This window comes from Coturnix japonica, chromosome 3 (genome assembly GCF_054131305.1).
Source record: "Coturnix japonica strain WE chromosome 3, WE-NBRP24, whole genome shotgun sequence".
Taxonomy (NCBI): domain Eukaryota; kingdom Metazoa; phylum Chordata; class Aves; order Galliformes; family Phasianidae; genus Coturnix; species Coturnix japonica.
In genome coordinates, this window is record NC_140665.1 from 103,523,519 (window position 1) to 103,541,711 (window position 18,193).

The window sequence follows — 18,193 nt, forward strand, 5'->3', positions numbered from 1 at the left end:
AATGGTGTGTAATAATCTTTAGAGAACAAATGTTCCATTAAAAACGAATTTGGAAATTTCTACCTTAACGCTGTAGGAACCTTCAACTCATTTTCTTGTAACTATTAAATGAATTTAAGCCCCATATGTTCACTATATCCACTGCAATATTGTGCAAACAAAACCCTTACGTGATATGGAAGACAGACTTGAGCACAGATTTGGGTTGAGTCTCACAGAGAACCAGTTACGCCCCATGTCCTGAAAAATAAGATTAAAACCATTACACGACAAGCTGCTGCTGCACGCTGCCAAGTGTTACTCCTCGAGCCATTTGCAGTAACTTAATTCACTTCTTCAGAGCTAAAATGAAATGTTAATGCTGATAATAAGCTCACCAACATACTATTTTCATACCTTAGAGCCCTCACAAGGTTGCCCCAGGGAGCACTAAAGGCCAGAGCACACCATGGGGCAGGACAGTGCCCATTGCCAGCCTCACCCCAGGTCTCCCCCATCTGCCAACCACACGGACCTGCTCCTGTCAGTTGAGACTGGAGACAACGCTTGATGCTTTTCAGGGCCCAGTATTTACAACTAAAACAGCTGAGCTTGGAAGGGATACTTGCTTGAACCCACCTGTTTTGTGCTTTGTATGCACAGGGTGGTCACAGCCACATCAGCATGACACTGCAGCTCTTCTGAGCTTGCAATTAACAGCAACATGGATTACAGACACTCCTGCCCATCTCCCCCTACAACCACGGCCCCTACACAGGGAATGGGAGCAGCCTGGGAGAGCACCCACCACTCAGCTACTAATGCTGCAGGGACCACCATCGTTTATTAATCACCTCAAAAAGAGCTGAAATTAAAGAGCAGCCCTTGCTGTGAGATATTCCCAGCTGAACCTCCCTGCTGTGAACTCCATATCCTGTCTGCAGCTCACCTTCACCCAACCTTTCCCATAAGTGCTGTTTCGCCCACACAATCTGACTTCCACTTGCTTATTTTGTATCAGACACCACATCTTCCCCCACCCGTTTCCATCTCCATCTCCTGCCTCACTGTCGGCACACTGGGTTTGGCTTAGCACAGTGTTTATTAAAGCCACCAAGATGGTCATCACACAAGCACACGGGGCTTTTCCATGCTTTCATAACTCGGAACTGTTTTGGATAAGTTTCCCTCGTCTCATACAGCAAAGCTATATGCAGAATGGAAATGAACTGAGCTGCCCTGTGATCCTTTAGGTGAGGAGCCAGTGCAGCTCAGGGTCAGGAGCCCATTTCCCTACTGTTGCTTTTTGATATTTCTCAACAAACTCAAGCAGAGTGGAAGGGCTGCCCGGCCAGAAGGCGACACCCAGCACCTGGCAGCATATGGGAAAGCCTAACCACTGCCTAACCACAGAGAAACATCCGTTCCTTCCCCTCCCCACCCTCTCACAAACAAAAAGCCATCGTTATTTTCAGTTTCAGAGCTCAAGGCAATGTCATTTGCTATTCTTCAGAGGAGTTTGCTGAGAAGTTGCTGCCTTCGAGGGGAAATCTGTTGCTGAGTCTGTACAGCACGCCAAAGTCATTCTCTTGTCCCACTAATGAAGGAGAAAGGGGTTAATGCATCAGCTTAAGTGAAAAGGAGGAAAGCTGAGATCTTCCATGGCCTGTATCACACATGGTCTCATGCGGTCACAGAGCAGAGCTCAGCGCTGCCCTCCGCTCGCTGTGAGGAGCTGCAGCCGCCATCAGGCCTCCCCTCAGCCTGCCTTGCTCTGTGCCCCTCACAGCCCTTGTCCTACAGGCCCTTCCCCATCTCCCCATCCCTCCTTTGGAGGCTCTCAGATAGCGTTAAGTCCTTCCAACATGCACGTAGAGCTCAAGGTGAGAGTCCATGCACTGAGCCTGCAGGAACTGACCCACACCACCACAGCCCTGAGCTCCCAGCATCATCCTCCAGTCATAGGTGCCAAAATGGAGGAGGGCAACATCAACTGCTGTATGCATCCAATGTGTGGATTAATTACTTGATTATCAACATAACTCAGCCCTGTAACACAGCTCGTAAAACTCATCTCCTCTGTGTGGCAGTTTGCTGCCGCCAGGTCTCAGCTCTGTGTAGGAAGGCGGCCATCTCATCACTTTCCCAGCTGCCCGTTTCTGAGCACAGGGCAGCACGTGGAGCGACAAACCTTCAGGCTGGATAGATTTAACATCTGCACAAAGCTGGAGCTCTGAGCACCAGAGGTGGAGGGCACAGCTGAGCACGGCCAGCAGGCAAACCATGGCCATGCAGCACAACCCTCCCCTACATTCAGCCAAGCTTCACATCCCCGCTAACCCAACTGTTCCTGAGCTCATCCCACCCACCTCCTCCAATCTCTCACTGACTCACACAGAACTCAGCCCCAGCAGCCTGTTCATACCTCCAAAAATACACTGAGAGCCCACACGTACAGCACAGCCGGAGCAGCACACCCAGAGCCCAGCTGTCCGCAGCCCAGCCAAACCAGGCCTCGCAAAGCACAGGCCCTGATGCAAATAGATTCCCCAAATGAGAAAGTTTCACCACCTTCCCAAAATAGGAGGGAGGTGCTGGAAATCCCCTCGGCACGGCTATATCCCAGCTCTCAGAGCGTGGTTTGGAAACGTACACAAGTGCACAAGAACCTTTGTGCAGAGAAGAATAAGGGACACAATCAAGAACTCATATGAGCAATCGTGAGTCCTTCCCATGGAGGGCACTGCTGCTATCAGGTCCTCCCAGCGCCACTGATTCACATCCTCAGAAAGCACCGTTTGGGCAGTAAACCACTAACTGCCTTTTTTTTCCCTCTCTCTCCAAACAAAAAAGCCAAACACACGCAGGAACCTTCCAATGCAGGAAGCGGATTGCTGACAAGCACTTCCCACGCACCCTCTGGGCAGTAACTCCACCAAGGCAGTGAGGGAAGGCTCCATCGGCCACGTGTGATGCTTCAGAGCCCTACACAACCCCCCCACCCCCATGGTAAGCCCACCCTTCACTGCTTGACCACCTGCCCAGGATGCTGCAGAACAACCTGCCTGGGAACAGCTGCTCTTCCTTGGGTTTAAAAGGGAGCGCTCAGCGTAAGCATTCTGTGTCATTAGTAGGTCCTAAACAGCTTTTGCAGAGTTAATCTTCATTATAACTCCCTCGGACAGGCCGGTAAACCCTTAGCAAGCACACTGCTGTGGCCAGGGTCGTATAAATATCCAGACACACACAGATACCAGCCCGGGGATTAAATTCACCTCCGGTTTGTTTTCCTCCCCTCCAAGGAAGACTTGGCAAGCAGGGGAAGCCTGCCTCGTTATTTCAGGAGTTATGTGCTACTGACTTACAGAGGTGAGAAATCACAGCCTTCCTGCTGCAGGAGCTGGCGCGGGGCTTTCCACAAATAAACCTTCTCAGCATGTTTTTCTGCAAGAGAAGCCAAGCTACCATGGGCGCTCAGCCCTGCCTAGAGGCAGGCACGAGTTCCTTATATTCCCCATTCAACCAACACGGGGATTTTTGCCTTTATTTCCTGGTGATGGCAGAGGTTGGTGGGTTTTTTTTGGAGCAGATTTCAGAGCACACGCACCATCTTCCCAGGGCAGCCCTGCACACATTGCGAACAGATGGCTCGCGTGGCAGCGCGCATTACAAGTGATGGAGCACCAGCCTCCAGCCTGCTAATGCAGGGAGACTGAAGATGTAATAAACCCACCCAGCACCAGGTTTCCTACTCTAAGCACAACAGCACTCTCCTTCCCTCCCATTTGTGTTTTCCAGAGATCCCTTTCACCACAAAGCCTCAGCAGGTCCAGAAGGGTCAATTGTGGGGCAAACCTGAGTGAAGTTGAAGGCCAAGCAGCCTGAAGAACACAGAGCTTCAAATTCAACAGACACCATCCCAGACCTCACAGAGCACAGCTCTGCACTGCACAAAGCAGCTGGAGGTGAAGGGCATCCTGCATCCCACCTGGAAATGGAGCACCCACCTGGGCAGAGCTCCATGCATCCCAGCCATCCAAAGGAAGGAGCACAGCAGCACCCACAGCACCTGCACTCCTCGGGGCACAACCCCGCCTTACCAACAAGCTCCCGTCGTGGGCCTCATTCTGAAGAAGAGGACAGGCTGACGCCTGAGGACTTGATGGGTATCTGCAGATTATTAATCATCTGCAGATCCCAGTGGAAAGACAGCTTTAAAACACCCTCCTGCCTCCCCGTTTTGGCAGAGGGACAAACATTAATTCCTCATCTCATGCTCTGCCTGCCAAAGTTGTATTAGGGCTCGCACACACGCACAGAGCTCCCTCACCCCAGGCACACTCACAATTAATAAATTACATTAGCAGCAGCAACAGGCACAACTGCCCTTGGGAGATGCTGCTCTGCCCTGCCCACGATCCACATTCAATTGTATGCCCATCTCTCCTCCCCGTGCTCTGCAGACATGTAGTCAGGAGCCGATCAAAGGGAAAATAACTGCAAAACCATCTCACCAATTGGCTTTTAACTCATTTACCTACACAAGCGCTAAGGAAGGGGCCTGAAGTGACACTGAGCCACCCTGTAGGCTCGTGAGTGCCATTCCTGCAGCTGGGCTCACCCTTTTGGCAAGGACAGCAGTTGAAGGGTGAGAAAAAGCAGGCTTATGGAAGAACACCCGCCGCTGAGCTGTTCCCATACACTTGCTTACCTTTTTAGGTGGTGGAGCTGTACAGATGAAGGCTGCAGGAAGGCTTTTTTAGTCAACGTGCTCCCAAAAGAACAACACATAATTCTGTTATGAAAAGCACTTTTGAAGACCACTCATAAAAGAGCATTTGATTTCATGCAAGTACCAGCCTGCAGTACCCGTGATGTCCCTGTGCACGCTGCCAACACACATTATCATATTCACGTGGGGATGCCTGCGAGTCGCAGCACAGGCCATGGGGCTTTTTAGTGAGGATCTGGACTCTCTTCAACCGACCAGCCTGGGAAACCTGTGCTTTGGAGCAGAACGAGCTCACGTCTAGCTCTGCATTACAGCTACTGAGCTGCAAGGCAAGGACTATTCCCCCAACAATCACCAATGCAGAAGATCCCAGCACAGCAGGACGGCAGCTGAGCAAGCAACCAAGACCCCCCAGATCCCAACACTGCTTCTGTTCATCGCTTCTCAGCTCCCCACTCTGCTTCCAGGTGAGATTGCCATCCAGATACACACTTCTGCCAAACTCTCTTCTACCTGCAGTCAGCCTCAGCTCCCTCCCTGCTGCAAACAGCTTTGCAGAACTCATTTCTCTTCATCATTTAACTACAGGCTTCCTGGCTTTTCTCTCGCCGCCCACTGCAATAATGCACATCTACCAGACTGGAAGGAGAAAAAAACATGAAAGCTCTGGCCTGGCAGGAAACGCCAAGATGCATTTTTCAGTCTTTCAGCTCCAGAAATCACCAAATCCTCCTATTGTCTCTCAGCACAACATTTCGGGCACCTTGCTCTGCATGCATGAGGTTTTACACCAAAAGGGAACTTACACAACCCATTTCAGCCCCTACTGCTCACCCACTGCTGCTCCATCCAAAGGTGACAGTCAAAGACAACCACTGAAAGATTATTTCAACCCCATCTTCATATTTAGCACAGACTGATGCAAAATGTGATCTTGCCAAGAATTACAGCTTCGGTTCCCCTTTGTTACTCACAAAGACTCTGCTTGTTCAGTTCCTCCCCTTTGGAAGCTGATGAAGAAAGACTGGAAGAACAATATTTCCAGTTCATAGGCTGCTCTCAGCCTTCTCAAAGAAAGGAGTCACACAAGGTTAAAATCACTTCCCTGTGCATAGTTTAGGCACCGTGCTAACAATTAACCACGACTTTCTTTGCAGATCTTGGCCAAGCTGCCCCTACCCCTCCATGTCCCACCTGCAGGGTGAGATGAAGCAGTGAGATCCATGGCTACACCACTGGTGCTGCTCCAGCCTTAAGATCCTCCGCAGATGAGACCCGGAGACTCTGGGACCACCAAGAAGAGCCCCCACCCTGGGGGCAGACATGGAGGAAGGCTGGCTGTGCCGTTAGTCATCACAAACTAGAGGTCTGGGAAGACTCAGACCTCTGAACCATTTAATCCAGTGAGAATCAGTGTCATTTGCAGAGTTAGCTGGAACGGGTCCACATTGAGGACACGGGTCCTGTTTCAACACCGGCCTCCCGCACCACTGCTAATTTTAGTTTTTGTTCCTTAATGCATGTGCTATGGCCAAAGGGAGCGTGGGGCAGATAGCAGCTCATCAGAGGATGAACACGAGCAAAAGGCCCCACCACAACTGCTGGGTCACAAGTGCATCACAGCTACTTCAGATACTGGGTAGTGAGTGCCCCGGGAACAGGCAGGGCTTTGGGCCTGTTTACCTGTCAGAACAGCAACAATAAATGGGCAGAAATATATATATGTATTTTTTTCTGACATGCTGCAGCTCCTGCACGTGGATAAACCCACTGGGATGGGTCTGCTCCAGCAGCACTGCCCTCACCATGGCACACCCAGCTTGCAGGAATCGAGCCCCAGAGCTTCCAAGGAGGACAAAGCCCATAGGTGAGCTGTGCTGGCCTCCCATGGCTGCAATGGGACACCTCCACCAGCACGGCTCCTCTGCGCCAGGCCTGGCACCTGCATCGCAGCAGCTCTTCCCTTTCAAAGGTTAAAGCTGTTTGCTGAAAGGATTAGGAGGGAGGAGATGGTCAACGAGGAGGAAGCAGAGGAGAAACCGTGCGCAATTGTCACGTAGCTGCTCCACTGTGACAATCGGTGCCCTGACATCTTGTTGGCTCAGCCTGTGGGAACAACCCATGGAGGCTGAGGAGGCCTCATGGCAGCCCACAGAGCCCGTCCCAAGGCACAGAGGGGCAGCACAGAGCTCTGCTCTCTGTGACAAGGCCTGAGGGACAGCACGGAGCTGCGGCAGGGGAGGGTTGGCTGGGGTAGGGAAAAGAGGGTGTTGGGACACTGCTCTCTGACATTGGGTGTGGGTGATGTGCAGCCAGGAGTGGGACTAAGGGATCCTGGGGGGATCTCTATGAATTGCTGGGTTTTTTTAATGACTCTACCAACCCAACTCATAGGAAAAGAGGCCGTGCAAACGCCCATAACCTGTCAGCACCACAGCCCAAGGTTTCACTGTCAGCCCACAGAGATGATTTAAAGCCCAATTGGCTGCCCCATACAACCCCAGTGTGACCACAAACCAAGCCAACAATTTGGGAGATGTATGGAGGCTTTGTGCTGGCTGCCCACCATGGAGGAATTGGCACCAGCAGCACGGCAGGGCAAAGATCTCCTCTCTGCAAGAGCCTGAAGTTAGTTCTGGGCTACATCCTCATCCAACACGCTGCCTCAGGATACAGCCCACAAAGCACAACGTGGGGACAAGCAGAAAGCTGAGCTGTGAGGCTTCACTCTGCAGCATGGTCAGCTGCTCTGAAAATAACAGTCAGTTCTGCTATTTCACTACGTTTTCTCTCATTTCAAGCAAATGGGGTCTTAAGAACCAGACATGTCAACACAAAACCCCAAGAGGGATTTCTGTATCACTGTGGAGAAGAACAGTTTACGTGCTTGACGCAGCAGATTAACACAACCAAGTAAGAACTAATGAGCAAGGCTGTCCCAGCTAAACAGCGTGATTTAGGCAACATTAGAGCTGCCCTTAGAGCAAGACAAAGCATTAATTGGTGTGTGCTCATTTTGCCTTTGCAGCAACAAGTTCAGCTGAGGACATTCAGTGGTGGGAGCAGGTCATGAAGCCAGCTGGGCAAGCAGGCACCAGCATGACTGGCCAGAACTGCCTGACCAGAGCTCTGAGCAACGGGGAATGTGCCTCCAGGCTGCAGGGGCTCCATCAGATACTGGGCCAGCTCATTAACTGAGCGCTGCTTCTGCACTTACATCGGCTTATCGGCCAAGACAGGGAGAAAGCTTTGCAAACACACGATGGATTTGATGCATTAGCTGAACTCAGCTGTTAAAGCACGAGAGAAGAGACGTTATGGGAGGCAAAGGATGACCCAGGAATTAAATAGTCCTCCAAAGGGTGACAGAATCTAGGAGGAGGGGTTACATCTGAGCAGTTGTACATGGCCACGTTACTCACCACCTATCAGCCTATCTTATCTGCATGGTTTAACCTGAATCATCCTCAGTGAACAAACGAGCCCTACCCAAAGGCAGCTCTAACATTGCTGCAGAAGGACCAGCTGTAGTGCAGACATGCCAGAAGGCATCCAAAACACCAGGCCCTCGATGGCATCACTCCCTGAGCTGTACAGAACAAACCTTTGCTTTGAGAGACAGCATTCACCGCTAAGAAAAGGAAGGAGAAATCCAACCAACTCGGGGAACTGGGAATGAGGGACTTGGGAGAAACAAGAAAAGGAAAATGAAGAGAAAGAAGAAACAATTTGGGTTAGTAACAGCCAGTACCTTCTGGCCAATGAACCGTGGCTGAAGCAATGAAGCTTGGTATTTCCCAAAGCACACACAAATAAAAGGTGTTACAAAAGGTTCTCTGACCCTGTTGTGGATCACTTGGCACAGCCCCAGGGAACACACTTTGGGTACTACTGACTCTGGGGACAAAGGAGTGCAGATCTTACAGGAAAAAGTTGTTAGAACTCAATGCAAGAGGAAAAAACCACCCTGGAGAAACAGCTCCTCAAGAACTGGAGAGTTAAAAGGAAGCCAACAAAAAGCACAAACAAGAGAAGGCACAAAGCTAATTCCAACATGACTTTACTGGTTCTATAAATGCATTAATGAAGGCAAACAAAGCGTAGCTCCGTTAATCAGCAGGAAGGAGAACAGAGAACATAACAAGACGCCCTACTCAAAGCCTTCTTTGCTTTGTACTTAAGCACTCAAGGATGACTTTCATCAAGCACTGATCTCTTAAACCTTTAAATCTGTATTTTCCAATCTGTTCTCTGCTTGGGTCCCTTGCTGAAAGGGCTTTCCTAAAGTTAACTATGGAGGGATCTTTGTTACTCCTCAGTCTGTCTCTGCAAGATAAGGGGGAAACATTTGTCACCGTGGCTTTGTGGAGGTAGAACCACACATCCTGCTGGGGAGAGCACTGGAACACCATGCTCAGACAGGCTGCTCGTGTTCATGACATTCTCATAACAAGGATCTTTTTCTCTCATAGAGTGGTCAGGCACTGGAATGGCTGCCCAGGGAGGTGCTGGAGTCGCCATCACTGGCAGTGTTCAAAAAGTGTCTGGATAGGGAGCTAGGAGCTATGGGTTAGGGGTTTGCTGTAGGCATGGTAAAGGGAGGACGGCTGGACTAGATGCTCTTATAGGTCCTTTCCAACCTTGTGATTCTATGACTGTTTTATCACTGACCTTTACGAATCCCTATTTATGACCACAGCTGCTCGTCTTTACATCTCATTGAAAAGCATATAGCAAGTCATCCTCCAAAATAGAATAGAATAGAAAACACGAGGGAAGCAGCACCTCCAAGATCTCACAACATGCAGCACTGCGCCCTATGGCTGTTAAGGATAACTCTGCTCACACCAGCAAGAAAAAAGGGCTGGGGAAAGACGCCAGCATTCGGGATTTAGGGCTTTGACTGAGGTGCTGCCAACAGGCAGAGGGATGACTCAGCCTTCCAGAAACAGAAGTGGTGAAGGAAAAAGGACAGCACAAAAGATAATCAGATGCATGCCTGAATCACTAAGAAGATAAGGATGGAGAAAAACAGAAGAGCAATGGAAAGGGTGAGATCAATTAAAAACGAATGAAGTCTTCTTTTGAGATCCTCTAACGAAGAGCAGAAGCAGGAGAGGAGTTGAAGAGAGCAAGTGATGTTTCCTTCATTATTAATTCCTCCTGGAACAGGAGATAAGCCAACAGAACGGGGACAGGCAGAAGCCAAGAACCAGCTGAGGAACTGGCGCTCTGTGTTTTGCCCGTACCATGAAACCCAGCATGCCAGAAAAGCAGCCAGGAGCCAGGCATGGGACGGCCCACCCAAAGCACCACGAGATCTGCTGCAGCACAAGGAGAGAACACTGCTCCCAAACCTGCTGCTAAAGCCCCAGGTGGTTGCTGCTCACCGTGCCCGTTGCAGTAGTAGATCCATTTCTCCCTGTTCTGCGTGGGGGTGGTGGATTTTTTCATTATAGCTTTCTCCACAATGGCACTGGGATCTTGCCTCGGCCCCTTCTTCAGAGTCCGTGAGCTCTTCCTGACGCTGCAGACGACGATGACCACCAGGACCAGCAGCAGGAAGAGGACGATCATCCAGGGCAAGTGTTCATTGATATCGAAGTGCTGGTGGACGCTGGGCGGCCCCCTCCTGGGCGGCCTGTAGGGGATGCTGGATTTCTCACCCCCGGCCATCTCCTGCGCCGGCTGCTTGCCCATGGCTTGGCTGGTGTGCTTGTGCCGGTAGCTCTGTGCCTGCCCAGCGGTGCCGGCGCTGGAGAGGCTCCCAGGGGCACCAGCCGTGCCGTTGGCAGAGGTGTCATTGTAGTCAGCTGTTGGCTCTGCCGTGCCATTGGGAACACGAGGCACCGGAGAGGAGCTGAGATCAAAAACTGAAGAGTTCAGACCTGCAAGAGAAAAGGAGCGGTCAGTGTCGCAGCTCTTCAGGCGATAGGGACCATAGTCTTGGCCCTCTCTGGACACTGGCCTGAAGACCAAAACCCAACGAGAGGCAATGAGAAAGGGAAGAGGTGAAACTGAAGTTCAGGTCTATGACAGACAGCAATGTTACAGAGTCGGGTTCAACACCAAGTTGCCCTTTGCTGGTTAACACCAGTGGCAGCTCCTTCACAAAACTGAGCGATGCTCTGAGTCACTTTGTGTTTGATCCTAATTCAAGGATTCAATTCCAGTCCTTGGAAGATCTGCACCTTGGAGGCAGCTGGCTTTCCTTTCCTAGCTTATGAACAATACTTTAATCATGGACAATCTGGTGCTTGGGCTAGAAACACAAAAGAACACAGAGGCTTATGGTATCTCTCCATTAATCTAAAGAAGCACAAATGTATCCATGCTGTAAGCAGGCATGAGTGCTTCAACATCCAAACAGGTTTCTGAAGGGACAGAAACAACCCAACTCCTGAGAGCCTCTTTCCCACCTTCATTGAGCTGTCTTACCAACACGCAGCTCCCACATCCCAGCCAGCCTGATGAGAAGAAGAGCTGCTGCAGCAGAAACAAGAGCCTGCTCTGGAAACTTGGCTTTTAAAAACCATGTCTCATCCCAGCTGAGCCAAAGCGTGGGTGTAGCCATCTGCAACGCGATTTGTCTCTGACTCGGTTACCCAAAACACTCTGACCAGTGTACAAACAGGGAAACCACTAACTTCTATCTAATTGTCTACAGCTGATAGCAAAGTTCAGGGAACCCTCCCTACCTCTCCCAGTGACGCACCGACATCAAACTGAGCTTTGAGTCCTAACAAGTGAGAAGCAATGGCACCCACCACCGTCAACACTTCCTCAGGTGTAAAGGGCATCAGAAGTTGTATTTTGTTGTTGAAGTGCAACATATCAGACACCATAAGATGTGGTGAGCACCACCTCAAGAAGAGCCCTACAGCACCTCTACAGCCAGCCATGGCTACAGCAGCGCTGCTGAACACAACAGCACGCTGCCCTCGGGGTCTCTGGGTGGTCACCTATCTGTGCACAGACAAGATGAAGACTACAGGGATCTGTCACTTCTAATTAAGTGAGAGAATGGGGAATTCAAGTCAGTTTGCCCCATCAGTGATAAGGAATGAAAGTCCCAGTGGTTAAAGAAAAGAAGTTAATAAGCACAGCCCAGGTTCCTAGAGCCCTGTTCTAGCAACGGTTCTCATTCAAGCCAATACAGTGACACAACACAGGGTAAAAGGAACCAGGGAAAGCGCGGGCACAAAAGCAACAAACCCAGCAGGAAAGCAGGCCGGGGTAGAGCAGCTTTCCTCTCCTTGCTGGGGTTTCTCTGCTGCACTCACTCTGCTCACGTTTGCCACAAACACAAAGACCTGTGCCAGCACAACACACAGATGGGAAAAGCAGCTGGGAACACGCTGTCCTTTCAATCCAAAGAGCAGGACAGCCAGAAGTCCAGTCATCAGCAAAGGCTCGGGAAAAACATTATTAAACGCAGTTTAACACAAGCAATGCTAACCTGATGTACTCCACAGCTGTGTTCTGGCCAAAAAGCAAAAGCAACACCCACACTGTGGATCAGGTTGCCCTTCTACAGCCTAAAAACAACCATGACCGAGGCAGGAACGCTGCCCCGTGAGCAACAACACAGCTGGATTTCAATGGGGGACTTTACCTTTGGGAAGGGAAGTGGTTGGTGGAGCTTTGTAGGTCTCTCCATCCGCTTCTGCATTGGATGAAGTCAGAGATGTGTTTGGAAGAGATGCCGGGGAGCCACAGACGTTGTCGCTTTCCTTCGTCCCCGGTTTCACGACCACCATGTTTTTCCCGAAGCAGTCCGTGTAGGTTTTGCACTTCATCACACTGGAAGGCACATCAGAATAAGTCCCCCGAGGGCACGGCTTGCACCTCACGTCTTCGGTCTCGGTTCCTTTCTTGCGGACGCCCCAGCCGACCGGGCACACCGTGTAAGGGACGCAGGTATCGTTAATCTGAAACGTACCCGACAGGCAGGTGCACTCACGGTCGGTCAAGGCAGTGCAATGAGTTTTCTCAATCATTGGCAGTTCACAGGGTTTTCTGCATGGGTGGCACCGCTCTATGCCGTTCTCGTGCTTAGTAAAGGTCCCATCCGGACAAGGGCTGCACTCCCTTAAGGTGCTCTGTGTGCAGTGCTTGGACACGTAGGTTCCCGCGGGGCATTTGTCGCAGACCAGCTCCTGGTTGGTGGCTCGGTCCAGGTGCAGGTACTTGCCAGCAGGGAGGCTCACGGCGTTCTGCTCCGAGGTCAGCTTGGGCTGAGCGTCAGCGGTGCCAAGGAACACGAGCAACTGAAAGACAGGAGTCAAACATCAGTCAGAGCAGAACGCGGCTGGAGCCCGCGGCCAAATACCTTCAACACCCCATACGGGATATCCCAGTGCTGTGAGACCGCAGGGCAGGTCCTGCACCACGTCAGGGTGGGATGCTGGAGCACATTCTGGCTGCTCCACCTGCACCCGGACACAGAGATGGCTACCGGGGCACTGCAAACCAGCTGCAACTCCTTAAACACAATACCACGCTTCTCAGAGAGACTGTGCATCATTTACTCTGCAGGCTGCCAGGGCAGCGAGCGCTGCCATCTCAACAAACAGCCTGCACTGAGAGCGCTCAGAGCAGCTCCGCATTTCAAGGCTGAGAGGTCCCCGCAGGAGCCAGGAGAGCAGCACCCATGCAGGTGGCAGCACTGACCCATGAAGCTGCCTTCCTCTGAGCATTAAGCAGCACTTGTTCCAACATCTGCCTTTTTAAATAACACAAAACAGGTCCAAACCTGGGCTGGCACATGACTTCTCAGCCCTCCTACCCTGGCACAGCCCACGTGCCTCTATGCAAGCTGCCCGGCCCTCAGGGGCTCTGCTTCCACCATAGCCACAGACTGGTTGGGGTTGGAAGGGGCCTCAGAGCTCACCCAGTTCCACCCCCTGCTGTGGTTCAGTGGAACCACAGCCCGGCCTGGAGCACCTCCAGGGACTGACACCCACATCTTCCCTGGGCAGCCTGTGCCAGGGCCCCACCGCTCAAAACCAGCCTTAATTGCAACAGGAAAAGAAAATACGACACTATTCTTAAGCTCTCATAGGGGCTCTGCTGTAACTTAGTTCCTCGTTGCATCAGATGCAGGTAAAAGGTGTTGAGCTCTGGACACCCGACGGCAGCCAGCTGGGCTCACCAGTACCTACATCCAGCCCCATGGTTTGATTCCCTCAGCCCTGTGTGCTGACACCAACAGGCTGCTCCATCCCCAAGGGACGCAAACAGGAGCTCTGCTTCCTCCAGGAGAGCTCTGCACTGCAGAACAGCACCAGCTATGCCCGCAGCAGCAACAGACAGAGAACAAAAGGCAGCTCCAGAGCAGCTGCCCCAGCCTTACTCAGCACACAAAGCAGCTGGAGATGCATTTCTAAGCAGCAGCAGGCTGGGAAAGAGGAACGAGTTAACGTTACCTTGGATTTCCAAGGGTGATTTCTTACCCTGAGGGCACACAGACCACAGACCCCAATGCCTGTCAGAGGAGCAGTCACAGCCATCAATCACCTTGCTGGGCTGCACAGGACCTTGCTTTTGCTCCGCTCCATAGCGGGGCTATCAGCCAGCAGGAATACATTAAACAAGAGCCTCCACCACCATGACTCTGCAGAACACATGGCAGCAGAGCTGCACGCCGCGCCGCGTCATTTTTGGTGCAGTCTCCGTCTTCCTGGAAAACACAGAGCCCAGCAGGGCCGTCCTGTTCCACCTGCTACATAACGCACGGCCCTACAGGACGCTCCAGGTCTGCATTATCTCCCCGAGGCAGCAATCACACAGACAGCGGCAGACGGGCCTGCAGGAGCTGACAAGGAGCCTGCGGCGGCCAGGCCAATTACAGCACCAAGAATTAAAACAAAGAGCGAGGCTCCCTCCGTGCCTCCCCAAGATCTGATTGCACAAAGCGCTACAGGAACCTGCCACCCCGAGCTCCATGACACAGCGCTGAATTAGCAAACCAGATGCAACAGGATCCAGCTCGCAGGGCGTGCTGCTGCCCTGCAAGGGGACACCAGCACATGGATCACCCTGCCATGGGACAGCAGCTCCAGGCACAGGCACCTACACACCTACACACTGCATTGACACAGCAACTGTGCAGCTTTGATGTGGAACGGTGCTCCTGCTCCCTAAAAATAAGCCCTGCTGAGATATGGAGGCTGGCGCTGCTTGTGGCTCCGACAGCAGCAGGATGAGATGGGCAGCAGGAGGAGGAGGACGTCTGCCAGCCACATCTACCATCCTCTGCAGCTGCTCCTGGGGATGATGCACACAGCTTCAGAGGCAGAAGCACCAGCAGAAGGAAGGGAGCCCTGCCTGCCATCAGACTCTGGTTCATTACTCCAATACCAGAGGAAGAGCACACAGTAACAGCCCACAGCAGTAACACAGCCCACAGTGCGGCTCTTCACACCCAAGCGGCTCTGGACACCCAGCCCAAAGGCTCCCAGGTCCCACCCAGCTCAGCACCCACATGGCTGCCCTCCTGGTCCAACCCATCGAACACATGGAGGGCTCCCATGGGAAGCAGCCAGCCCTGGAGCCGGGAGATGACACAGGCATGACCCACCTTACAAGGAGCTGGATGAGTCAGTCCTAATGCTCACTATCAATGCAGCACTGCTGTCATCCCACACATTGCATCCACACATCCCAACTAGCAATGTGAACTCAGTAGTTAGAACTGACCCAAGAGCAAGTACACAGGATGCAGGGGCTGCCCCATCCCTGCAGGCACCCGAGGCCACGGATGGGCCTGAGCTGGGGGTGGCACTGAGGGCCATCACATCATCAGCTGCTCAGTGACCATTGCTGAGCGATATCCGTGAGGTTCCCTGCAGCAGCGGCCTGGCACAGCATCTCTGCAAGGGGGAAAACCACAGCAGGAGCAGCACCGCAGAGCGAGGCCGAGTGTGACGGTAACTCAGCGACACCAGGAGCCCGTCTGCGGCCCAAAGGAGCCGGTACTGACTGCTGGGACCGGCCGTATCGCCATGACAAGCAGCTCCTGCTCCTGCCGGTCTGTGGGTAACCACATCAGGTGCCACATCAGCAGCCGGGCAGCTCGGCAGGGCAGCGCTCCTGCAGCACTGCGGCTCACGGCGCTGCCACGGCATCCCCAGGGGCAGCCAGAGTCCTGATCTGTGCCCGGAGCGGGGAGGGGAGAGGAGAGGAGAGGAGAGGGAAGGGAGGCTTCGGGCTGTGCCTGAGCCCAGCCCCGCACAGCCGTGCCCGCAGGAGCCGACGCGCTGCCGTTATTACACAACCCGCCGCACCGCAGCGATGGCCGAGCCTCCATCAGGACCCCAATGCCCCCAGCACGGCGGGTTCCGGCCTCGAGAGCTGATCCGGGAGCTGAACCCCGGGATACAGAGCGTGGGGGCGGGGGGCGACAAACAGAGCAGCGATAACGGGAAATAAAGGAACCGGGAGTGCGGCAGCATCCCTGGAACCGCCAGGAAGGAGATGCGGCCCCGCAGGGACACGGAAACCCCAACATAACCCCAACCCCATTATAACCTTAACCCCAACCTTAACCCCAACCCCGACCTTACCCCCAGCCCAGCCCGTCCCGCCGGCACTGCTCACCGTGATGACTGCGGGCAGCACGGCAGCCCCCATGTTGGCCGGGGCCGCCGCAGCGAGCGGGGCGCTGCCCGGTCAGCGCTGTCCGTCCCTCATAGGGCGCTGTACCGGCGCTGCGGGGCCGGCGGCGGCGGCTGCCCGCGGCGGCGGGAGCCCATGGCCGGGCCGGGATGGCCCTGCCGGGATGGCCCTGCCGCCAACCCGCCCGGAACACCTGCATCAGGCGGCACGGGGAGGGGCCGCCTTGTGGCGTCACTGCGGAGCGGGACAGAACGGCGGCCCCTGGCGGAGAGATGGGAGAAGGGAAGGATGTGGGAGAGCTCGTGTGGGCAGCCAGTGCTTGGGGGGAGTAAGTGAACAGGAGGGGAACGGCTGTGTGTGAGGGTGGGAGTGATGGGACAAGGGGAATGGTTTGAAACTGAGACAGGGCAGGTTCAGGTTGGATCTGAGGAGGAAGTTTTTCCCCCAGAGGGTGGTGACGCACTGGCACAGGTTGCCCAAGGAGGCTGTGGATGCCCCATCCCTGCAGGCATTCAAGGCCAGGCTGGATGTGGCTCTGGGCAGCCTGGGCTGCTGGTTGGTGACCCTGCACACAGCAGGGGGTTGGGATGGATGAGCACTGTGGGCCTTTGTGACACAGGCCGTGCTGTGACTCTAGGTCACACTGCTCAGGCCGGATCGGGCCGTCTGCTCCAGAAAGTGCTGATGGAATCCTCCTCTCAATGCACCGCTGCTTTTCTGCAGCTGTGGCAGAAAAAGAGAGAAGTGTGTGACCAAGCTCAGTTTCACGTTCAGTGTTTCTGGTGGTTCCAGGAGTTCCTCCTCCCTTCGGTTCCTTTTTCCCCTCGTGCCACCCCACGAGTCCTGCAGACGCAGCCGGTCACGGGCTGTGGGATCAGCCCGGTCACCAAACTGCTGACTGGAGCAGTACCAGGGGGGTGTTTTTAATCACAGCCAGCAAATCTCACTGCTCTTATTCACCAGAGACCAGTGGGTCTTTACTGAGGTGGGGCTGGGGGTTGGGAGGTGACGGAGTGATGCCCACCAACCTGCTTGGCCACCAGCAGCCATCTTGTCTGAGGCTGCAGAGAAGATGGCTTCCTTCTTTCCTGTGAAGAAAAGCCAATGGTTGTGTATGTCTTCATCTCCCCTTTACAATGAGGGCAGGCAGCCCAACGGGGCACATGGAAGTGACTGCAGGACTTTCTCATTCTCTGTATGTGCACCGTCACTTTCACATCCCCCTTAGAAAACTTCTGTGTTCTGGGGCTTTTAGAGGAAAATCACCCGTGTGAGAAAAGCTGCTTTTCCAAATTCCTGTACAAACCACATCCAGCACTTTAGTAAACACAGATCAGGAAGTGAAGGCAGCAGAGCCCATGGGCTCAGCCTGGGCGAGGGCAGGAAGAACGTGGGTGGGATTCCTCACCCTTCTGGTCCTTATGATGATCTCTGGGGAATGGGAAGGGAAACGTCTGCCAAGAGCAGCTGCGCCCAGAGGGAGTGTATATCACACACATAGAGATATACATGTACATGTATATCACACACATATAGACATACATGTACATGTACATCACACACATATAGACATACATATACATGTATATCACACACATATAGACATACATGTACATGTACATCACACACATATAGACATACATTTACATACACACACATATAGACATACATATACATGTACATACACACACATATATAAAGACACTGAGCGTGCAGGCTGTCCTGGCACAGAGATAAAGCAGCCGAGGGCTCTCAGCACCTCCAGCCCAGCCGGCTCAGCACATTTTGTTTTGCTTTTTCCCTCGAGTGAGATGTGAACACCACATGTGCAGCTCTGGGGTATTTCTGGAGCCCCACGAGGAT

At 53.0% G+C, this 18,193-nt stretch overlaps 1 protein-coding gene across 4 annotated transcripts in view; it reads right to left on the reverse strand.

Moving 5' to 3' along the window:
- The window catches only part of TNFRSF21 (TNF receptor superfamily member 21), a 31,028-nt gene extending 14,491 nt beyond the window's left edge, over positions 1 to 16,537 (reverse strand). The window contains exons 1-3 of one of the 4 annotated variants that reach the window (XM_015859936.3): positions 16,313 to 16,537; positions 12,327 to 12,981; positions 10,102 to 10,599 (exon numbers count right to left, since the gene is read on the reverse strand). In XM_015859936.3, coding sequence (XP_015715422.2) covers positions 10,102 to 10,599; positions 12,327 to 12,981; positions 16,313 to 16,345 — 1,186 coding nt within the window. In that variant the 5' untranslated portion in view covers positions 16,346 to 16,537. Of the gene's footprint in view, positions 1 to 10,101; positions 10,600 to 12,326; positions 12,982 to 13,384; positions 13,448 to 14,139; positions 14,390 to 16,278 lie in introns of those variants that run through there. The other 3 variants (XM_085542321.1, XM_032443567.2, XM_032443566.2) reach the window with 3 other exon arrangements.
- Positions 16,538 to 18,193: the final 1,656 nt, after the last annotated feature.